The 24,654-nt window shown below is 43.9% G+C and overlaps 1 protein-coding gene across 2 annotated transcripts; it reads left to right on the forward strand.

Moving 5' to 3' along the window:
- Positions 1-896: 896 nt before the first annotated feature.
- Positions 897-23,040, forward strand: mbnl3 (muscleblind-like splicing regulator 3). 2 transcript variants are annotated; one of them, XM_056283726.1, is made up of 6 exons: positions 897-1,070; positions 11,817-11,981; positions 12,348-12,551; positions 12,651-12,890; positions 14,816-14,969; positions 22,599-23,040. In XM_056283726.1, the coding sequence occupies exons 1-6, from the start codon at positions 897-899 to the stop codon at positions 22,739-22,741; spliced, it is 1,080 nt and encodes a 359-aa protein (XP_056139701.1). In that variant the 3' UTR covers positions 22,742-23,040. The 2 variants fall into 2 exon arrangements, with proteins under 2 accessions (XP_056139701.1, XP_056139783.1); XM_056283808.1 differs by having other exon boundaries at positions 22,602-23,040.
- The last annotated feature ends 1,614 nt before the right edge of the window (positions 23,041-24,654 follow it).

Here is a 24,654-nt window from a genome sequence, read left to right on the forward strand (position 1 = left end):
CCGTCGGGCTCTGCATCAAGGCTCCTCCTCTGAACTGACTGGGCATAGGTGAGAGCGGACAGAGAGCTGTGCATGTTTTGGCCTTGAATGGGGCTATATTTTAACCTGACAGGCAGGGAATCATCTGTCCCCCTGCCGATCTGCAGTCCTCACTTACCCCGAGCCTCCACCTCATCTCATCAGTACAAGGACGCTTCTCTCTAAGGTTCTGCTATTTTTTTTCCTCCTCAAAACCTTTAATATACTCTGCCAGTCTGTCCAGAGATAACTAGTGCTACAATTGACTGTCCCAGATTAGGCCATGTTGACGTGAGGGTGTCTGAGAGTTACTGTGTGTATCAGGTGATCGAGAGGCCGGGGGAAGGCTGCTGTGACCCTGGAGAGCAGGACACAGACACTGTCAGAGAGAGAGAGAGCTGCATCACAGCAAACAGCTGAAGACGCAGTCGTTGCGCAGCCTCCCCTCCTGGGACGGTGTCTGTCTTGACTACATTACCTGCCACGTCAGAGTGATGTCATCATATTAATTTCCTCCAGTATTTTCTTTTCTGTTTTGGGTCCTTTTTTTTTTATGGGACAGAGCTGGCCTCTGCTCAATGTGAAGTCCTGCTCTTTCAAACTAAGCAAGCAATCTCCAGCAACGCTTTCCCAGGAGGAACGACTACATTCCCTAAAGTCGGCAGACACCACTGACCTGCTGCCTGTTTGTGTGGCGGAAACATTAAACATCTCACCAGTGTTATCTGCTTTTTTTTGTTTTTGTTTTTTTGCTGCTCCTTGGGGGAGTTTGTTTTTTTCCCCCTACATCATCTGTAGTTCTCCCACACAGTTCTGTACCATCCTTCCCCCCGCGCCCCACCCCCATCCTGAATTACCAGTTTGTGTGAGTTGCTGTAATGGCGGTGAGCATGAACATGGGACGGGACACCAAATGGTTGACCCTGGAGGTTTGTCGCGAGTTCCAGAGGGGCACCTGCTCACGGTCTGACTCTGAGTGCAAGTTTGCCCACCCCTCCCGGAGCTGCCACGTGGAGAACGGCCGAGTCATCGCCTGCTTCGACTCACTCAAGGTAATGGTGCAACAGACACCACGCACCAGACACTCCTTTCTAATGAAGCCAGATGTCTCCTGATGCTCGCCAGCACTTGCGGCACGGCTTGCATTTAGGAAGTTACTGCATTTGGGCTCGCCGCTGTCCTGCATGGTAATGGAGGTTAAAATGATTTGTGCCTCCACACACACACACATATACATGGACACAAATGCTATTTCAACTGGTCAGCTGGTCTTTTGAGCTATGGGGACCAGTTTAACCATAGTTGCTCAGTTCCCTACAGAGGTTTAGTAACCCCTGTTTCAATTTATCAGAGCTATTTTTAGCTGGGGGGAATTTGAATAAAACATACTGCCAGGTTTCTTTTTTTGGCCGTTCTTCCCTCTACCATCACCTAAACATCCCCTTGTCCTCTAAAGCCAATTTGCTGACTGCCTGTCCCTCTAGCGCTGATGTGGCCCAATCGGCTGCCCTGCCCCAACATCACTGCAGCTTCTTCCTCTCTGTGTATGTGTGTGTGTGTGTGTGTGTCTTTCTCTCATCTCCACCGCAGAATCAAAACACTCCCACACACTTAACACTCAAATAAATGATGATCCTTTCGGGTTTGTGGATTGCTATGGCATCAGCCGTCAGTGGTCAATGGTGCTAAATTTGAGAAGATGTCTTTGGTGCATTTTTGTGTGCATGTGTGAGTGGTTTTGCTTCACCAGCTTCCCCACGCTGAAAGAAAGTGAGCTCTAGACAAGGGACTCTCAGTCTGGGTGTAGCTCCTGTCTCCCTGGTTATTGAGTTAGAATTTATTATTCAGCCATTTTTCTGCGTTATGTCCTCCAGAGCAGGAGGGAGGGAGGGAGAGAGAGAGAGAGCGAGAGAGAGGGAGAGAGAAAGAAAGAGAGCGAGGATGGGGGGGGGGCCTAGCAACAGCACGGGAGCGCATACCCATTGGATAGTTTGATCTTCCTGAGTGACATGGCTGTTTTTAGCACAGAGCAACAGCCTGGCTCTGCATTGGTTGAATTGAAGGGAGAAAACAAGCTGCTTTATATCAAAGGGAACAAACATACGGTAAAGGCCACACTTCGCTGTCTGAAGCCCCAGGGTCACACTGTTGCTTTAACAAAGTACTGAAGTGAGAGATAGCTGAAGGTCAACGTGGCTTTCTTTATCAGCAGCTGCAGCCAAGCTTTCACTCACACACACACACACACACACACACACACACACACACACACACACACACACACACACACACACACACACACACACACAGTGTGTCAACACCCACCTGTCTTACTACAACAAAATTTGCATGCTTATTGGTTTAACTATATTATATAGATATTCAAGTGACAGCATGTCTGCTGGTCAACTGAGTGAAAAACAAAGAAATGTGCCCCATCTCCAGCAGGGCTATTCTACGGCATCATTTCTGCCTCCTGTTCTCCTCCCCCTCCCTTCTTTATTAATTTTATGGATTTATCTGCTAATGGCCTGCCTCCTCTCTGTCTCTCCCATTTCTGGCTTCTTCTTGTTCAGTCCAGGCTACTGTCATTCACGTCTATTAGCTATGGCTGGTCAGTCTGTACCTGGTGGGGGTGGGGGTTGGGGTGGGCATGCTCACCACCCAGCTCTTTTTACCTTGTGTAGTTGAGCATGACTGTGACTACCATATCTGACATGCATCATGCTTAAATGCAGGTGATTCTATGATGACACTGTAGTGGTTATGGGGCTACATAATTCCCCTTATTGTGCTAGTAGGAACGTTAGTTTACAGCTGTCACGACTCCTGCTTGAGTTCCTCTACAACACCGCATTTAGGCGACACCCTTGCATTGCGTCACTTGTGAATGAGCCCAAACTTTTGTTTTGGCGAACATTTAATGAAAGATAAACTTATTTTATGTTTTGTTTACTTTAGCTCCGATCTCCAAAATTTCACTTAAAAATGTAAGCCATAGATCAGCGTCATACAGTCTACTTGGATAAATGTGCTCGCCTTGTTGTAGTCTTGGTATTACATTTCCTATGCACTGTTATCGATCCTTGCGCGGGCTAAAATCCGTCTCTCACCATCGTTTTAATGCACAGCAGAGACGGCAGACCACATCCTGAACGAAGAGGGACTTTCTCTCTGTTGGTGTGTTGCCATGACGACCATAAAGGAGATTCCTGACCGAATATTCTCCTTGACACCATTTTTTAATTCTTCCCCTGTACCCTACATTATACCCCTTTCTTAAACATATTTTGTCTTTTCTTTTTTTTCCTGTGACAGATGAGACGGACCACTTGTTCAGTCCGACTTTTGTTTTTTGCACTGCGCATTATGTACAAAGTAGATCATTAACCTCATTAATACCCATGTCCCTTTGTGCGTTCCCTTCTCCTCTGAGTTTGGGCTAGTTTACCAGACTCACTGGGCTCGTGAGACCTGTTCCTCATCACAGGCTCATCCCTAAACACATAGCTCACTGATGCAAAGCCTTCTCCCATCTCTGGTGTGGGTGAGTGTTTTTGTAAGGCTATGTTTGTCTGGGTAAAGGGCCTATTTCAGGCTGCATGATGTTTGCCTGAGTGCTTTTTGTCTGGTGTGTGAGATCACGTGAATCCCATTTGGGGCTTCTGCAATACGAGACACTGCAGTTTCCCCCTTATGTTCCATCCAGTGTCCGTTTTGCTGCTATTTGTCACTTCAACACCGATATCTTCTCCACTTCCTCATCGTGGTACCAATCATCACCACCAGTGACACTGTTAGGTCACATAACAACCTCACCTTTTTATGCCTCTTATGTATGTATGCATGTATGCAATGCCTGTATTATTTACTTATCAATTTTTTTTCTTTGCTTTCTGCTATGACTGGTCGGTCTGTGGTGCCCTGACTCACAGCTCATGAGAAAAGGGCACAGATTGCCTTGGCTTGGTGCAGGACACTAGGCTGCAACGGCATTGTGGGGATTGTTGAGGTAGTTAACAGTCCATCCGCAGGGAGAAACAGCTGCTGCCACCCCAGGGGTTTAATGGGGACAGCAGTTTCTTCTCTATCTGCGTTAACCTGTAGTGCACTTGCACCACCGTCTTCATGTCGCTCCACAGACTCGTACCAAAAAGCAGAGGAGGGACATCAGTTTGAGGTCATTTTGGGGAGAATGTGGATTTCTTTTTGATACATGGCCAAAACCAGATTTAGAATTTGTTAAGAATACAAAGGAACTTCAAGAATTATTACCCACGTATGTTTTACTGATGGACCGAAGGACTTTGGAAAACCATAGTGAGCTCAATAAGTATTTGGTCTTCAAAATACAATTTTTGGGGTGGTTGTTTCAAGCGCTGGGTGATGTGGGAGATATTATCATGATACTGATGTGGAATTTTACACTATATTGATATATAACACGAGCAAAACTAGCATGTTTAAGAAGCCAACTGAGGTTCTTCCCATTGAGCTGTTGGGTAATGTGAAGTATCGAACGAAAGCTAGTTTTCGAATAATGCTGTCTCAAATTTTTCAGAACTGATTTGGCGAGAAATTTTACATAATAGATTCACTTTGTCATCAATTTAGAAAACAAAATTGTATATCAAGATATGATAATATTCAAATTTCACCCCGATACAATGCCAGTGAAAAATTATAATATTGAATTATTTCCAAGCTCTAGTTGGTTTCCATACATTTATTGGGTTGCTTTAAATACCAAGTAACATAAGTAGCATATGTCAAAAGTGTAGACTGGTTTCTTGATGTTCAGCTTGGGTTTAGTGGCTTAGGAGGTGATGAAGAGGCAGAGACCCATTTCCTTTTTTGTGCATTGTACCTCCATTTCATAACGCAACATTTGGTCACATTTAGAGTAGATGCAATGACAAGGTCATATTTAGTTTGTGTTTTGCTGATGGTGTGCGGTAGCATCATCATGTTGGTAGCTTCTTTTTCAACAGTTACTTGATTTTTGTATTTTGGTAAAGGCCCTAGACTTCATTCTGTGTACACTACTATATCAGAATCCTCATCACACGCAGTGTATAGTTGTATAAGCTCAAATGTGTTGACACAACCTTTGCATACAGGCCAAAGAAGGGTTTGCCTATGTATAATTACCCATCAGTAATCCATGCACTGTGCTGACTGTTTAGACAACATTTCTGTCTCGCCCCTTTTGTTTCTACCTTGGTAGACGAGTTCTCATTGTTCAGCCCATGTGTGCGTCTAACAAGGTCAAATGAAAACAAACTTTTGCCATGGAAAGGGCCACTAGATAGACACACATTAGACCAGAATGTCCTATTAGATAAGACTGATATCCTTGTGTGTGTGTGTGTGTGTGTGTGTGTGTGTGTGCGTGCGTGCGTGCGTGCGTTTGCGTGCATGCGTGCGCGCGCGAATGCACATTTGTATGTGTCAGCATAGCAGCCTGCTGCTTAGAGACCATCCTTCCGGGGTTTAAGCTGCTTGTCAGCAAGCATCAACCCTTCTGAAGTGTCCTTGAGCAACACTTATCCATAACCAGCTCCAGCAGCCATACTTTTCATCTGACCACGCACTCAAAGAAAAACAACTTCCCTATGGGAATGAAGTATTCCATTAGGGTTTATTATTGATAATTGATAATAGTCATAGTAACGTAAGTAAGCGTAATAGGTTTTCCAGTCTCTCCCCTTTACTCGTCCATAGGGCTGTGCGATATGACCAAAATCTCATATCACTAAATAGGTCGTTCATATCACAATAACAATACATATCATGATATAGCACATTTTATGTAAATTCAATGAATAAATAATTTATATAAAATGACCACATGGAAAGGCCTATTTCTTATTACATTTTGAATTATATACTCGACAAATAAAAGGTACTTACGCATATTTGATTATTTTTCTCCTTTTATTTAGAACCTTTGTGCAAATTTTCAATTAAACATGTAACAAAATATAAAAAGGTAAATAGAGAACACTTTTCGACTATAGTTGTGTAGGTGGTAAAAGAGGCTAGTGGTGTTTAAGTCTGTTGTGGGGACCGGCGTGCAGCGTATTTTGCAAAGTACAGGTTTCTGGCCCGTATCAGACTTTTCATACCCAAACCACGTCCATACGATAGAAGTAGCCCCTCTTTTAGGTACAAGCTCCTCGTTTTGTCCTGGCTGGTCGGAGTCCTTCTGTTCAGAATTACCCCGCTCTGCATTACATTCACTGTTCTCCATGTTTGTTTGTATTGCCTTCATGCAAATTTCCTGCCTGCGTCTTTGCTGTGCAAAGAGTGGAAAGGGTTGTCCAAATGATGAAAAATATTGCCATAAAGAGTGTGATTTGCAACACAACAAAATAAACGATAGAGCTTAATATGAAACGATAGATGTTTTCTATCATCACACGATATATATTTTTTTATATCGTCATATCGCACAGCCCTACCACCCCTTCCTCAATCTTTTGTGTGGCATGCCATCAATGTTTGTGCTACTACATCCCTAAGTGGACAGCTGATTACTGGCTGAACTGATAAGTATAATCAGGTAGCGATATGGAATTCAGCTGGAGAGGGCCAGAATCAAACATGTGCTTTTGCTTTTTTGTCCTTATCCATAGCCAGTGTGGTTTGTTAAGACTGTCCTGTATCTTGTGGAGGTACCAATAAACTGGCTCAAATGGCCTCATGTGTGCAAAAGAATGTGTTAATGACATAATAGTATAGATGTAGACTAGGCTATATTTACAGTCTGCTATTATGTCCCTGCCAATATTTTTACTTACTTCACAAATAATTGTCTTTGCCACTAGTTGATAACCATTGCACAGTGTCTGTGTTCACACTAGATATATCCAAAGTAATCACTTCGGAGTTGACAGTCAGATTTCAAGTTGTTGTCTATTATCTGCTGATTAAAGACACTAATTCAGCCAAGGCAGACAAAGGTGCTCACACTGCAAAGACTGCAAAAATGCCTTTCTGACAAAGAGAGAGACAAGTTTAAAATGACTGTTGTGAAAACCTGCTTCTTAAAGCTGTGCCAAGCAATATTTTGGATATTTACAGTGAATAAAATTACTCCTTGCATTGGGAAAGGCCAGCTAGTGTTGCCGATCAACACCCCAGTCAACACTTTGCTTTAACTTTCAGCTCATTGTTTGGTTTTGTCAGTCCGGCTAAGGGCACCTTCCTCTCTGGCTGAGTCCCTCCTTTTCTCACCTGACCCCTCCCCACCCCCGTCCACAAAACCATGCACATACACAACTCACAAGTTCAGAATCAGAATCATGTTTATTGGCCATGTAGGTTTGCACTACATGTAATTTGGTTTCGTGGCTCTCTCAGTGTACTTAACATAGAATAACAACACAACATCAATCCATCCATTATCTGAACTGCTTATCCTGCTCTCAGGGTTGCGGGGGTGCTGGAGCCTATTCCAGCAGTCATTGGGCGGCAGACGGGGAGACACCCTGGACAGGCTGCCAGACCATCACAGGGCAACAACAACACAACAATCTTCAGATATATACACAAGGATTGACTATATACAGGCAAAATAAGAGGTGATTGTAAATTCAGAACACAATCCAAGATGAAACTCGCAGAAAGGAGAGGAAGCAAGCATGAAAACAAAAAAATGTGTGTGACGTTAGCAAGTGGTTGTCCGGGTGGCGTGGCAGTCTATTCCGTTGCCTACCAACACGGGGCTCGCCAGATCAAATCCCAGTGTTATCTCCGGCTTGGTCGGGCGTCCCTACAAACAATTGGCTGTGTCTGCGGGTGGAAAGCCAGGTATGTGTCCTGGTCCAGCGCCATGTATAGAGGGAGACTGGCCAACTGGCTCCACGGGCGCCATGCTGCCTACCAACTGGTAGGCAGCCCCATGTGCGCACTATTCAAAATCACACTCATTTCATGATCTCTCAAGCTGCATTTTCAAAGAAATAAGGGAAAGCAGAGATGGGGTGAAGGGTGAGGTTCTCAGGCACAGTTGGCATGGCTATGGTGCAGTAGACATGACAAACGCAGCGGTGGGCATGATGGAAAGGACACATCAAGCAGGTACATTTCGAGTGTTGTGAGTGAAATTGAAGTCAGCGTGAGAGAACTGGACAGTACTGGTGATATACTAGATATACCTATAACATACGCGGATCCACCCAGACCATTAATTTTTTTCCCCAAATGACATAACAATGGAGACCACATTGGCCTAGAGGCTTCTGATTGGGTCTGACCAGGATGTAGGTTGGTGTACGTCATTAGCAGGAGAGCAATGATGGCAATATGTTACATTCGCCCACGTGTATTTGTTTACACTTTGCTTTCGCCCGACTACTGTTGATACCGTATAGAGATCGATACTCCAAAAGTTTGGGTTTGGGCTTGTTTTCTGGTCTTCCTAAGGTCGTGTATTTATCACAATAAAAGTCTGTAAATGTAAGGCAAAGTTCATAATTTTTGAAATTTCTTATGGGTAGGGCGTGAGTCCTCCACAATTAGCAGTTAGCCAGCAGTAAGTGTACATTTGAGGGAATAATAGGTGTGATGCACAGATATAGAAGAGGAAACAATAGGTGTGATGCACAGATATAGAAAGTTTGACACCTAGAGTGTGTTATTTCTAAAAATAAAAGGTGTATTACATTTAATGTTACAAGTTGGCTTCATGGATAATGTGATTGCTGGACTCCTGTCACAAAATGCAAGGTGGTCCAAAACAGCCCAGATTCCCCCTCAAAAATTTATGGCAGGAAGAATTCCAAAAGCCCCCCCACACACACACATACACACTTTTAGGCCTCTGGTGGAAGCTCTTAAGTAATGTAATATTATAGGTTGCTTGTAGTACCAGATGCTAATGACAACCTCAGAAAAGCTCAAAACCCTTTCTGAATAGTGCCCAAATGTTGTCTAAATTCTTTAATCTAATAAATTCATGTTCCTGTAAGTCAGGGGTCATAGATCAAGTGCAGTAATAGAAATCAGGAGGATGATTGAAGCACTCCATATAATAGGGTAAGCTATGAGCCTTGTTATGTCATGTGATCAGCTCAATGAGATAACTGGCCGAAAGTCACCTCACTTTTGACTACTGTTAAATAAGAATTTAACATGACTATTGTGTCTGTCACCTTATTAATTGGTCACATGGCAAAATGAGGCTCACAGCTTACCCTGTTTTGTGGGTGTAATGTACCATGAATGAACCACTCTTAATTTCCATTACTAGACTTTGACCCCAACTTAGAAGAAACAAGAATTTATTAGATTAAAAATTTAGACAACATATTGAAGCTATTGAGAAAGGGGTTTGGCCATTTAAGGCCACACCACAGTGTAAATAATTTTGAGAGGCACTTTATGTATTTTACATCATTCAGTACCAGTACTTAGGGTTCCAGAAATTATGGATTTTCCATCATTTCAATCCCAGTTTCAGAGAACCAGAAATGTTTTTATCATTGTTTACCAGTAGTCAGAGTAGGTGGTTTAACACCAGATCAGGAGCAGAGGCTATGGTAGTAATGTGTTTCACTTTTTCAGTCTATGATGAAGGTGATGAGATCAGGAAGAAACCCACCAGCGGTCATAACAGTCGCAGGCACTGAGCAGGGGCCTCTGCTGCATACATTTAGATTTCAGTCCAAAGAATTTACTCCAGAGACTTTAGTTTTTATTCACTACACTACTGGTGTGGTGGATAAATTGGTGATCAGTACCAGTATTGTATATTTTGCAACGTTCAGTAGGCTACTAGTGAATGATAATGAGCAATAATATCAGGGACACTTGAGAAACATTAGGCCTATCTCTTTCGAGGTTTAGCCAGTGCATCATCAGTTCTGTATTGGGGCTCTTGTCTAGTTTATCTCAACACTACCCACACACTGCCTCGGCTCAGGCTCAGGCCTGTCACTCAATCCATCCCATATGACAATCTGACACTGTTTACATTTGCCTGATTTCTGTCAACGGTTATACATGGCTTGGATGTGCTATACAACTGATTTCTACACATCAATACCTTACAGACTCTCGGATTGCTCTAGGGAAGTTAGTTTATCGAAAAATCATAAACACTGAAATGAACTCACCGAGCACAAGTACGAATAAGCTGAGGGGGACCAGCTCAACCTGTGAATCTTCACGGTCCAAACTGCCCTCCTTTGTGCATCCTGTGGAAATCGATGCATCATATGGCCTTGTCCCGGCTGAACAAAATAGCCCCAAGCCACACAACACACCATTTCTCCTTCAACTGCTACAAATCGGCGAGAAATGGGCCGAAAATGCAGGAAAAATCATCGAAACATCATGTTGACAGAGTCAGACGTTGGTAGGCAACACGGCGCCCGTCAAGCACGTGACAGGCTCTCAGCCAATCACAGTGCGTGTTGCTAAGATCGAAGGATGGCCAGATTCTCTCTATACACGGCGCTGTCCTGGTCGCTGCACTAGCGCCTCTGGTCGGTCGGGGTGCCTGTTCTGGGGGGGGGGGAGTAGTGTGATCCTCCCACATGCTACGTCCCCCTGGCGAAACTCCTCACTCTCAGGTGAAAAGCAGCAGCTGGCGACTACATGTATCGGAGGAGGCATGTGGTAGTCTGCAATCCTCCCCGGATCGACAGAGGAGGTGGAGTAATGACCAGGACGGGTCGGAAGAGTGGGGTAATTGGCCAGATACAATTGGGGAGGAAAAGGGGGGGGGGATCCAAAAAAAAAAGTTAGTAAGTTCTGATGCTAACATGTTAGCAAACAGCTGTCCACTTGCACATCCAGAGGAAACTTGGCAACATTGCCGTCGCCCGTGAACGCTAACCCAGCAGAAGAAAATGGACAGGGAGAATGCTTTGGCCCCAGTGGAGACAGGATGGGGAGTGGGGTGGTGTAGTTTTGCTGAGTGTGTGTTTTGTTATCGCTCCAGCACTACCGTCTCCCATCTAGTGGTCAGAAATTGCTTAAAGTGGCTTTAAAGAGAAGAGGAAATACATAAGAGCCTGTTTTGCGAAAAATCATTTTCAACAAAATTTTGGAGATATTGTTTTAAAAAGAAATGTGTGCATGTGTGAGCATGAGTCCACATATGTGCTTGCTGTATGATAATGTGATGTTTACATGATATCCCAACCAACTTTCTATCCTAACTAAACTTAAGCCCATAATTAATGGTATCAAACGGAAAATAATTTGTAAGAAATGTTTCTGTTATATGTCTAATTAGATGCACCTAATTGGAACTTCTAATTACTGAAATAGGTTTACATGTAATAGCAATTAGCAAGAACTTAATATAACTGCCAATTTTTTTTCCCCTCAGATCTTCAGTGTGCCGATGCAGCATATTTTAATGATGGAATCACTTGAAAGTCATTGCAGATTTCTCATAAATTATCCATCATACGGTCGCCTGGGACTTCATTAGTATTTAATTTCAGCGGCAATTATCGAGTTCCTTGGTTTCTATGAAAAGGGCGTCAAATCTTGATGTTTAGTATTGCAAATTGTACTCCATACCATCCTTGAGCCCTTTTTCTACACCTAGATCAAGTGCCAGTAATAGACGAACTTTCCATCTTTGATGATGAAGAGTCTTGATGTCTTCATAGTCCTTGTCAAGCCACGCCCCTGATTGATTTATCCTCTCAATCACATTAGTCTCATCTCCTTGTTACATGGCTTCATCTGTCTTAAATCTAATAACTGAGTGCCACAGTGATGTATTACTGTGCCTGCTCCTCAGCTCATCCTGTCTCCCCTCACCCCTCTCTCAGGGGCGCTGCACACGTGAGAACTGCAAATACCTGCACCCTCCCCCACACCTGAAGACCCAGCTGGAGATCAATGGGAGGAACAACCTGATCCAGCAGAAAACTGCGGCAGCCATGTTAGCTCAACAGATGCAATTCATGCTGCCTGGAGCCCAGTTACAGCCCATAGTGAGCAGCCCCCACTTCATTTTGCATTTCATCTGAAGGGTGGCCATTCAGAAAGCCTTTCCAAGCCCTACGTGCACATGTATTCTAACCATTGCAAAGGAATATTGGACGTTCCTACAGCCCAAAAAGTATTATTTTAGTATTACATGTACTGTCATAAGCATTCCAAATGAGTCCCTAATGTCTTATAATTGCTCATAATGGTCATAATTTACTTCTACTGCCTATAGTCCTCATCCCTTCGTTACATGACAGCACATCGACGATGTTTGGATCTAAGTATCTCTTAAAGCCAGAGAAAATGGTGCCATGACTCTTGTTGTCTCTCCCTTGTCTGTACACATTCTCTCATTCTCCCACTCTCAGACCACATTCCCAGTAACACCTTCCCTGGCAAACAGTCCCAGCATGGCATTCAGTCCATATCTGAGCCACATGGGTCCAGGCGTGGGCCTGATGCCTGAGCTGCTGCCCAGCACCCCCCTGCTGGTCCCTGGGAGTCCCACAGGCCTGGGAGCCATTGGCAACGGCACCTCAGTACAAAAACATGTGCGCACAGACAAGCTAGAGGTTTGTAGGCTGTTTTTCAGCTCTTTGTGTTTCTGTAGCTGGTCAATGTGATGTGACAAAAGGGAGAATATTGATTGGTGCTTGTCTCCACCTCACCAGGTTTGTCGCGAGTTCCAGCGTGGCAACTGCACCCGGGGTGAGAGTGACTGCCGATACGCCCACCCCCTGGAGGCGGGCATGGTGGACTGCAGTGAGAACTCTGTTATTGTCTGCATGGACTACATCAAGGGTCGCTGCAGCCGGGACAAGTGCAAGTACTTTCACCCTCCCGCTCACCTGCAGGCCAGGATCAAGGCTTCACAGCACCAGGCCAGTCAAAGCACTGCATCCGCAGCCTTGGTGAGTTAAACCAACACTGTTCAGAAAAACAGCTAAATATCCCATCAGATGAACAATGACTCATCTGGCGCTGAACTGTATACAAACATAGGTTTTGAGGTGTCAGAGAGCCTCTCAACCATTCCTACTTCCTCTTACAGCATACATTTGTGTTGTGCAATTGATATGTTTTTACTGACGCAATTGCAGACACCATACTACCTTTACTCACGTGAAAGTCAATAATGTGTTTATGTGGACTAAGTCTTTTTTGGTGAGTGGCTGGTGCTGCACATGCTTTTGACTCGGTGCTGTAAGTGAGACAAGCAAGGGGGCTAAAGTTAGCATTGTGAGCAGCTGTAGCCTAATCAGGTCGATCTGCAATGCAGATGCAGAAAAACACAAAACTTGGTGAGAGAGAGAGAGAGAGAGAGAGAGAGAGAGAGAGAGAGAGAGAGAGAGAGAGAGAGAGAGAGAGAGAGAGAGAGAGAGAGAGAGAGAGAGAAGAGAGAGAAAGAGAGAGAGAGAGAGAGATTCTGACAGATACAGAGTAGCTAAAGCAGAAGGAATGGGAGAAGTAATGCAATTAAGCAAGTAAGCCTTCTCCATCTTCACAAATGGACTTTATTCATCACTCATCCATCCCGTCTAGTTATGTCGCAGCGGCTTCTAATGCCGTTTCGTCGTGGTTGCTGTGGCTGCCGTTCACTTATGTAACACTGCTCCTTTTTATCTATTCATGTCTTTCGGCAACACAGTCTTGTTTTGACTTCTAAACTGTTGACCCATTATTATGCATTTCCTTTCTGTTTTACGTTACCCCTCTCTCTCCCCCCCGGTTTACCCACCGTCTGTTGTTTGCTTGGCCATTATTGGCTGGCTGTCATCAGACACTCAGGGGTCCTGCCAACTCTGTAACAGCTGTTATAAATGAAATGTGGTGTCATCCTATTTTTATTTGTTTTGTCTTTATTTAATTCGTCAGCTTAATCTATAGCAAATTCTTATTTACAGTGAAAAATTAGCATATGCCACGTCCTATGGTATTTCAAACTTTTTCAGGTCAGACTTGACTTTTTGAACTTGGAGTGAAACGTCCTTCTTGCTGTCTTTCACTTGAGAATCACTCTCTCTCTCTCTCTCTCTCTCTGTGATTCAGTGCTATCCCCGCTGTAACATGGAATCTTGGCTGTCCTATTTATTCTTTTGGCCTAACCTCTGGGCCTGGCCTACATCACGTCAGCTCGTCCTGGATGCTGCAGTGTCCTCTTGTGGTGGTTTACAGAACCATCCATAGCAGTGCAACTTGCATATTAGGAACACAGTGTATGTATTGCAGCTCAGCTAACATTACATACTGCAGTTGGTTGTTTTGGGGAAGATGTCTACATACTGCAAGGAAAGACGCTCGGAGACATCCGTCCATCCATTATCCAAACCACTTATTCTGCTCTCAGGGTCATGGGGATGGAGGCTGAAGCTTATCCCAGCAGTTATTGGGCTACAGGCGGGAGACACCCCTGGACAGCCTGCCAGGCCATCACAGGGCTGACGTACACACACACACACACACACACACACATTCACACCTAGGGACAATTTAGCACAGCCGATTCGCCTGACCTACATGTCTTTGGACTTTCGGAGGAAACTGGAGCACCTGGAGGAAACCCACGCAGACACGGGGGAGAGCATGCAAACGCCACACAGAGGACGACCCAGGACAACCCCCAAGGTTGGACTATCCCGGGACTCAAACCCAGGACCTTCTTGCTGTGAGGCGACCGCGCTAACCACTGCACCACCGTGCTGCCACTCAGAGACATGTTGGAGATTATTCAATTAGTAGTACGGAGTAGTAAAAGGATCTCTGTCTTAATCTGTGCCTATCACTCCTCTTACTGACCTTTCTCTCTCTCTCTCTCTGTTTCGCCTTTCCTTCCTAGGCCCTTCCTCCAGGGGCCATGCAACCGCTACCAAAGAGGCCCACCTTAGAGAAGAGCAATGGAGCTGCTCCCACTATATTTAACCCCAGCATGTTCCACTACCAGCAGGCCCTGGCTAACATGCAGCTTCAACAGCCAGCCTTTATCCCCACTGGTGAGTCTCATATATGTACATCAATGACATTAAGACCTACTGTATAAAAGCTCACCTAAAGGTACACATTAAGGCGTGAATTGTTGAAGAGTAAGAAAACGTAAACCACACAGCAAAAGGTATCAGTCAGTAAATTAATTTGAGTAATGAAGCCATGTTTGGGTGGGTCAGAGCTCTCTGTTTTAGATGGTGAAGAGTTACACTAAATAAAATTGTCAGATGTACACTGTCGCCGTTTTGCATGCTCTTTTCATGTAAGGCCTTTCTGCAGTGTACTAGATGCTCGCCTTTGCTTCTGTTCTCAAGTCATGTTCCTCTCTCCATCTCCTACTCTCCCTTTTGATTGACAAGTGCTATGACTGCCCATTAAAGCAAAAACAAGAAGTGAGTTCACAATGTGGCCTCAAGGCAATGTGCAGTAATGAATTACTTTAATCAAATTGGATACCATAAACATAGCCATGAACATGACGGGGTTGGGCTATGCAGGATGAAGAAGTGCATGCATCAACAATGGTGTGTGTCCGTTGGTTTCGTTCCACTGTAGTTGGGTACTGCAAAATAAAAGCGATCTAAGCAGCAAAGGCTGAGCCGTGGTAGACAGGATAATGTGGGAATGAAAGCAAGAGAAGGGACCATGATTTTTTTTACTGCAGCCAGACATGCCAGCAATCATTGGTCCCTGACCCTTAAGAAGGTAATAACTGTTACCGATATGCATCCCTGTCAGTTCTGGTGACCTCGCATAACACTGGATGTAACTTCTAAAAGCCAAAATATGATTCCACAAACAAAAGAACATGAAAGAAGAAGTATGGATGACATTGGCAGAAGTTAGTTTGACCACTACAAAATATCAAAGATGAATTGGGCGGGGGCTTTTCTGTGATCATGGTCTTGTGAAGATCACTCTTCTCCAAAAAAGAATGATAAACTGAAGTTAAAATATTGACTTCCAGGCATCCGGGTAGTACAGTGGTCTATTCTGTTGCCTACCAACATGTGGATCGCAGATTCAAATCCCTGTGTTACCTCCGGCTTGGTCGGGCATCCCTACAGACACAATTGGCCGTGTTTGCGGGGGGGAAGCCAGATGTGGGTATGTGTCCTGGTTGCTGTACTAGCACCTCCTCTGGTCGGTTGAGGTGCCTGTTCGGGGGGGGGGGGGGAATGGCGTGATCCTCCCACGCGCTACGTCTCCCTGGCGAAACTCCTCCCTGTCAGGTGAAAAGAAGCAGCTGGCGACGCCACATATATCGGAGGAGGCATGTGGTAGTCTGCAGCCCTCCTCGGATTGGCAGAGAGGGTGGAGCAGCGGCCAGGACGGCTCAGAGAGTGGGATGATTGGCCAGGTACAATTGGGGAGAAAAAGGGGGGGAAAAATCCAAAAAAAGTTTTTTGACTTCCAATTTAATACTTCAAAGGTTATCAAAGTGTTGACAATCAGTTTGTATTTAGATAAGGGCCTAGACGACTTGCGAGTATATTAAAGGTAATCAGACATGGACATAGACAGTTGTTAAAGTGATTCATCAACAAATGTTAGGGAAAAAAAATCCATGCATCCGAAGGAGCAACAATTTGGTATTCAATTGTATCCTTAATTCCTATTGCTTGTCATTACATATTACCATTGCTACACTGGTACTGATAACGCTTTGACCTTTTATGTCTTGTCAAGTCATCCATTGAATTCTCTTTGCTTTTGCTCTGTGTCTATCCAACTGTCAAGCTGTGTTTGGTGTCCTACACCATTTATAACTCTTAGTTTGCGTGTTTGTACAGTAAGTGAGCACACTTGTGCGTTCGTGCCTTCACATTTTGGGCTTGAGCAAAGACTTTCTCGTGGACTGTCTTGACTGTGACAGCTTTGACGTGTTGTGTGTTGCTTTCAGTAACCTGAACCTGTTGACTTGTATTGTCCTGTTGTGACCAATCAACACCTCTCTCCACCCCCCTTCTCTCCTGTCTTTACCATCCTCCTCTTCTCCTCCTTCTTATGCCATTTCACTTTTCCTCCTCATTCCCCGACCATAATCTTTCTCCACTCCTCCTGTTCTCCCTCGACATCATGTGTGTGCATGATTTAGGCTCAGCTCTGTGCATGGCACCCTCAGGGCCCATGGGTAGGTCAGTTCTCACACTGGAGACATAGCAATGTGTGGCGGTGCACAGAATAGAATAAATGAAGAGTAACATCTCACTTTTACAAGAGTCCAGTCTTCTGCATTAAACACATTCAAATGTTATTCTGGACCCCTCGGATTGCTCCTGGAAGCTTTTCCCCGCTTTGCAGCCTCCTGTCTATCTGTGTCCATCTGTTTGTCTGCTTCCTTGTCTCAAGCCTATTCTTGTTTGCCATTTCCTCTTTGTTATTGTTTTATTTCATTTACAACTTGTGCAAAGTTTATTTTCAATCTGCCCTTGCATGATTGGAGTGCTGTGCTGAGAATATGTTTGCATGTTTATTTGTGTGCGCGCGTGTGTGTGTGTGTGTGTGTGTGTGTGTGTGTGTGTGTGTGTGTGTGTGTGTGCGTGTGAGGGCATGCCTGTGACCAGCTCAGATAGCTCAGAGAGAGGGCCCGGTGTTAGCAGTCAGTGGTCTGTCTTGCAGTAAGCCTCCCTCCTGTGTCTTATAGGGCTTATGAAAACCCCGGCCCCGCTGGCAGCGGACGGCCGCTGGGAGAGGCGGGAGTGGAGCTGCTGTAGACAACCCACCAGCCTGCTGTCAGTGCCTGGATTCACCGGTGAGGCGAATCCCCAGGGTGTCCCTTCCCCCTGACCCAACCTGCATCAGCCCTCTTCAGACCCGGCCCTCAAAGCTCCCATTGAGCTGTGATTACAGGCCCCTTTAGGGAATTATGTGTAGACCGCAGTCAGTCCTGTGTAGGTGTTGTGAGATGGAAACCGCAAGGTCCATCAGAAATAACATTGCATAACCAGTTTAATCATATAAAATGCGGTGGCAAATAATAGGATCTGCTGGAAAATGCACATATTCAGTCAGATAGAGCTTCCATGTTTTTCTATCAATGGAAATTCAGTCAAGAGAATAGGATCAGTTTTCTTACTGTATCTTTCATATCAAAATGACAGCCTGGTGTTGTTCCGGGAATGACATTCAGGATCTATGTAGTTAGTCATTAAATTTGTTGTTAGATACATTATTAACATATCTCCTTTCAAACTGGTTTAAATTAACATCATCACAATCTTATGACACAGATTTTCCTCAATTTTATATTCTCTGCAACATCCAGCTGAAATCACTCTTCATCGGCCCAATGCCAATACCCCTTAGCTACAGCAATAGCAGCTGTCATCTGAGAGAGGTTGACTTTGTCTTAGGCCTGCACAACTGACATACACAGACTCATATGAAATTGGCTTAGTCCCGTCCATGTGGCCGTCTTTATTTTACAAGAGTCAACAGTCTTGCAGAACGTGGTCATAAGCACTATTATCAGGAGTGCAAGCTTGCATGTCTTTATGTGTGTGTGTGTGTGTGTGTATGTGTGTGTTTTGCTGTCTTATTTTCTGTCTTATCTGTGCATCACTTTCTTCATCCATAGGCCATTTCTCCCTTTCCAACATGCTGACAATAACAATGATAACGTTACAATGCTGATATTTAAAACCCATTTAAAACAGAAAGTCAGCCATTAACATACACTCACTACTGCATTGTCTTACTGCTGTAATAAGTTGCTGTGACATTAGTTTACTAGTGGAAGCAAAAAAAGATAAACACGCCACTTTTGCATGGTAAGCAATAGCCCCGTTGATCTGATTTGTCTTTCCTTTCGTCCAGTTTGGGAGTTTTAAGGCTTGATTTCCACCAAAAGCTGAGATATACCTTCTGATGGGCTATCCTGGTGGCATGGTGGTCTATTCCCCGTTGCCTACCAACACAGGGGTTGGCGGTTCGACTCCCCGTGTTACCTCCAGCTTGGTCAGGCGTTCCTACAGACACAATTGGCCATGTCTGCGGGTGGGAAGCCTGATGTGGGTATGTGTCCTGGTTGCTGCACTAGCATCTCCTCTGGTTGGTCGGGGCACCTGTTCAGGGGGGAGGGGGAACTGGGAGGAATGGTGTGATCCTCCCACGTGCTACGTCCCCCTGGCGAAACTCCTCACTGTCAGGTGAAAAGAAGCGGCTGGCGACTCCACATGTATCAGAGTAGGCATGTGGTAGTCTGCAGCCCTCCCCAGATTGGCAGAGGGGGTAGAGCAACAACCGGGACAGCTCGGGAAGAGTGGGGTGTTGGCCAGGTGCAACTGGGGAGAAAAAAGGGGGTAAAATCCAAAAAAAAACCAAAAAAGCCTTCTGATATGCTTGCATTGCATACACAAGATCTGATGCAATATCCGTTTGAGCTACACTACCGTTCAAAAGTTTGGGATCACCCAAACAATTTCGTGTTTTCCATGAAAAGTCACACTTATTCACCACCATATGTTGTGAAATGAATAGAAAATAGAGTCAAGACATTGACAAGGTTAGAAATAATGATTTGTATTTGAAATAAGATTTTTTTACATCAAACTTTGCTTTCGTCAAAGAATCCTCCATTTGCAGCAATTACAGCATTGCAGACCTTTGGCATTCTAGCTGTTAATTTGTTGAGGTAATCTGGAGAAATTGCACCCCACGCTTCCAGAAGCAGCTCCCACAAGTTGGATTGGTTGGATGGGCACTTCTTTGAGCAGATTGAGTTTCTGGAGCATCACATTTGTGGGGTCAATTAAACGCTCAAAATGGCCAGAAAAAGAGAACTTTCATCTGAAACTCGACAGTCTATTCTTGTTCTTAGAAATGAAGGCTATTCCATGCGAGAAATTGCTAAGAAATTGAAGATTTCCTACACCGGTGTGTACTACTCCCTTCAGAGGACAGCACAAACAGGCTCTAACAGGTACTATTTAATGAAGATGCCAGTTGGGGACCTGTGAGGCGTCTGTTTCTCAAACTAGAGACTCTAATGTACTTATCTTCTTGCTCAGTTGTGCAACGCGGCCTCCCACTTCTTTTTCTACTCTGGTTAGAGCCTGTTTGTGCTGTCCTCTGAAGGGAGTAGTACACACCGGTGTAGGAAATCTTCAATTTCTTAGCAATTTCTCGCATGGAATAGCCTTCATTTCTAAGAACAAGAATAGACTGTCGAGTTTCAGATGAAAGTTCTCTTTTTCTGGCCATTTTGAGCGTTTAATTGACCCCACAAATGTGATGCTCCAGAAACTCAATCTGCTCAAAGAAGTGCCCATCCAACCAATCCAACTTGTGGGAGCTGCTTCTGGAAGCGTGGGGTGCAATTTCTCCAGATTACCTCAACAAATTAACAGCTAGAATGCCAAAGGTCTGCAATGCTGTAATTGCTGCAAATGGAGGATTCTTTGACGAAAGCAAAGTTTGATGTAAAAAAAATCTTATTTCAAATACAAATCATTATTTCTAACCTTGTCAATGTCTTGACTCTATTTTCTATTCATTTCACAACATATGGTGGTGAATAAGTGTGACTTTTCATGGAAAACACGAAATTGTTTGGGTGATCCCAAACTTTTGAACGGTAGTGTATGTTAGGTGAGTTCCTTTGTGGAAACTTGGCTTGTATGTAAGAGGGATGGAGTACCAGGAGTTAGGCTTTCAAAGTAGAAGGGGAGGTAAGGGGAATGGAAATGTGCTTATAGAAAACTTTTAGAGCTGACTCCTTGTTTGATTGTGTCTTGCCATTACACATTGGGGTTAAAGTTTATAGTTCATTTGGCAGTGATGTATTTAGAGAAAATTCTTTCCAATTAAAATACTTCCAAACACGTGTGCCTTTGAAAGACAGGATCCTTACATATGTAAGATGGTGGGTACTATGTTTAGATGTTGAAATTATGATTTCGACCAGGTCAGCGAGTTTAGCAGAAGAATGTTGTACAAGAGGTAACGGCGCAATTTTTACAAAATATGTTGTCATCTACGTGACATCCCCACCTTCAGTTTCTGAACTACTTTTGACTTGTATCATAAACTGAACATAAAACAAACAAAAAAAGTCAATATAGTTGTGTAACTTCACTGAAAGAGCTTTTACTCTTTTATTCCCTTACTGTTCATTTGCTCCCTCCATACACACTGTTCATTTGAATACAATTATCAGATACTCTAGTCTGATTAGATTGTATGAAAACATATTGCCATATTTTGTTAACTACCATTAGTTGCCCCGACAATACATTCCTCTTGTTTTTAACTGGTTGGCTTTTGCTCTAAATTAATATGTGATTTATTTATCACTCATATCATTTGCATGTACCTTGATTCTTGTTCAAATTCATCCTGGCAATGTCACATGCCATGACTTTTGCACCTACACATTTTGCCATGGTAACCATATCATTCCTATTCCCCTCCTCCCGGCCCATATCCTCGTCCCCTGTCTTTCGTCTGACTCGCCTGAATAAAAGTTCCCATGATGCACGGTGCCACCACCTCCACTGTTTCGTCGGCCTCGACCCCAGTCACCAATGTTCCTTTCGCTGAATCCGCCGCCTCCAATCAGGTTTGCCCTTTCATTTGGAGTTCTCTTTTGGTTTTAGCTCGTAGGTTTTAAGTCTTTTGTCTAAGTTTCTCTTTTGTGAGAAAAAAAATTAAGATTCGCCCATGTACAGTGACCATATTCCATCTCTGTTCACCTCACCTCGCCATCTGTTGTGAGCAAATGAAAAAAAATTATTTTGAGAGCGACCTTAAAATAGCCGACTGTTTTCATCACACGGTCTTAGCCTTGTGTTGAGTCATATACCATGCCAACCTTTCTGTCATGTGTCCTCGTTGCTGTGTAAAATATCAGAGCATATGATATGAAGATTTTTATAATCGGAACAATTTCATTCCTACTCTTGGTGAAATGTTCCTTACTTACAGAGATTTTTTTTTCCCTTTTGAATTTGAATCAGTCTCTCCTCCATCAGAGGGATTCTCAAACACTCCCTGCTAAAGACCCCCAGGAAGCCCCCCCCCCCCCACTGGGGACCCTCTAGTAGTCATTTGACCAGACTTCTCTGAGAATTTTAAAATTTTATTTGAGTTTAGAAATGGGATAAAAATCATTACTAAGTACCCGCAACACAGTATGTTGTTGTATATCCCCCTATCGGCAAATTGCTAAATGAAGATATGGTTTAAATTTTTCCAGGGACAACTTGAGATCCTCTCAAAGAAACCAACAGCTTTTGTAATGAATGCCTGTTCAGAAAGAGCAGCTAAATTCATCACAGAAAGTGTGTGTGTGTGTGTGTGCTTGTGTGTTCTATAAGCGACTGGACGAAGATGAAGCTTCAAGTAGGCCAATAGCATAATTGAAAGGAGGGTGAATCCTGTGAACAGCCAACACCAGTCGCTACTGCCCTAACTTAAAGAATATTTGCCTACTATTATTGTTGAGGCTCCGTTTTCTGTTGTGCTCCCAAAAATTTTTTTGTTTTTAGTTTTACATTTTTTATTACTATTTTTGTTGAACACAGGTTTTGCATCGTGTAAATCTATGCAGGATAACCGACTCTGAACAACTTATCCATGTTTCATTTAAGGGTTCATATTCTTTTCCTCTTTCTGCTCTGCCCTTTCCCCTCCAGTAGACCCTTCAGAGATACTGAGTGCCGATCCAGTAGAGCTCCAGTGTATCCCGATGGAAACCCACTTCTGTCCCGTCCCGAAACTGCTTCTGGCGGCTCCCATGGCGCTAAACTCAGTCGGCCTCACCCGCAACCCCAGTTAAGTCTCCATCAACAGTCCTTTCTCCTCTCCCCCCGAACTTCGGCCCTACTGGGGCAGTTAGCTATCTGAATGCAGCAAACACGTGCCTAACCTACAGTGCACACTAGTGAGTGGCAGTATGAACCTCTTTGGAGATATTTTAGACAAGAAGTAGTCAAGAAAGAGCTCTGTCGGTCCATGTAATATTCTCGCTTGGACCCAGAACTCTTGATAAACGCCAGCCATCTTGATACACAGGCTCGAGGAGCTGGCTGAGCAATAGAGCTCCCCCTTTCTTACAGCCATACACACCCACACAATTAAAACACATACACACACACACACACACAGGTACACTAGTAGAGACTGAAAATCCTCGAGGGTTTGAGCCATTATATGAGGTCCTATTACATAAGGTCTAACGACCCCAAGTGTGACTGTTCCAAAGTCAGGATGTCTGAAACGCTATTTAAGGAAATTCAGATGGGACAACAAGCAAAGGAACCTACTGCTGGTCTGTAACTATTGTGTTTTGTCACTTGAGAGAAGATAATTGTTTCATATCATGTCATGTTTACTTTTCAAAATGGCTAAAAAATCCAATGTCTCGATTTCAACTGTACCGTCTGTACCACCCACGTTTTGCAGGGTCACTACTCTCATCTTTGTCCGAGGGAGAAAAAAAACTGAGTCTCTCAATTGTTAATTTGTTTGTGTGCCTTTGATTTATCTGTTTGACTGTAAAGGAGACTTTATACCCCAAAACGATTCAAATCACAGCACTCGTTTGAAGATGAGTTGTCCTTCTAAAATTGTGAATTGTGATGCGATAGCTCCTTTCTGAGAAATCTGATTACCCACATTGGTTTCTTCTTCAAAACAGGAGTTACTCAACTTCTTGTAGAATAGGATTTTAATCTCCAGCGGTGATCACTGATTCAGTGTGTAATATCTCACTGAATTACAACAATTGGCTATTTTCTTTTAGCGGTCTCAGTCTTTACATTTTAAAATGTATGAAGCTTATCAAATCAAAACATTACTGGCTAACACATATGATATTAACCTTATGACTATGATATTAACTTGAGTGTATTTCCAAAGGAGCTGAGTTGAGGAACGTGGTTCTTAGATCCTTTAAGGAGTAAACTGCCTTAAGCAGGTGAGGTTATGAACTTTGTCTTGACGGCCCGCGTCTGGATAACTCCACCCAGACACAAGTAGCTGAGACAGCTCAATTTATCCAAACTACCCTTGAGTCATGAAGTGTCTTTCGTGTTGATGTCTGACCAGTGATTGTGTTTTGGCTGCACTAGTTAATTGCGTGATGACTGACGAGCCATCCCCTGTAGTGTCGACGTGAATTTTAGCTTAGCATATTTTCTCCATGATCGAAAAAATTCGGACTTGGCGGTTAATCTCTCGTGCAATGTAAAGGAATGACAATCTCTGGGTGTGGTCAAGGACGGTTCTTATTGCAAGTGCAAGTCTTGGCCTCTGTCGCGTCACATTGAACCCTGCAGCTGTTCTCAAAGCTTTTGAGCTGATGTTGCAGCCAAGATGTCAAATTTAAAATGGAAGGCCTCTTAATTGGCATGTTTGGCTCTATCGCAGCCGATGTTCGAGTTATCGCAGAAACTGGAAGCTGGATTTTGTTCCCTGCCTTCGTATCGATGATTCTTGCACAAAAGTCTGTATGTGCCAAGCAGTGGTTAATGCAAGCATCAGCCCCCCCGGTTAATACATTCCCCAGATAAAAACATCAAATTCTCAAATGTCAAGATGTGCAAGAAACATGTTTCGTGTATATCTCTCCCTTTATGAGGCTCTCGGGGTGAGTTTGCGGCACATGTTTTTTCTTTTTTTGTCGCGATATGGCTCTTCAGGGAGAAAGTTTAGAACTTGAAAAGACCCTGTGTGGATTGAAAATGTGTC

The sequence above is a fragment of the Lampris incognitus genome, chromosome 1 (genome assembly GCF_029633865.1).
Source record: "Lampris incognitus isolate fLamInc1 chromosome 1, fLamInc1.hap2, whole genome shotgun sequence".
Taxonomy (NCBI): domain Eukaryota; kingdom Metazoa; phylum Chordata; class Actinopteri; order Lampriformes; family Lampridae; genus Lampris; species Lampris incognitus.

What these genes read in the sequence shown, in the direction of transcription:
- mbnl3 (XM_056283726.1), top strand. Translation starts at nt 897, where the DNA reads ATGGCGGTGAGCATGAACATGGGACGGGACACCAAATGGTTGACCCTG. An exon ending in GAGCCCAGTTACAGCCCATA is followed by an intron (nt 11,982 to 12,347) that starts GTGAGCAGCCCC and finishes TCCCACTCTCAG; the next exon opens with ACCACATTCCCAGTAACACC. An exon ending in TGCGCACAGACAAGCTAGAG is followed by an intron (nt 12,552 to 12,650) that starts GTTTGTAGGCTG and finishes CCACCTCACCAG; the next exon opens with GTTTGTCGCGAGTTCCAGCG.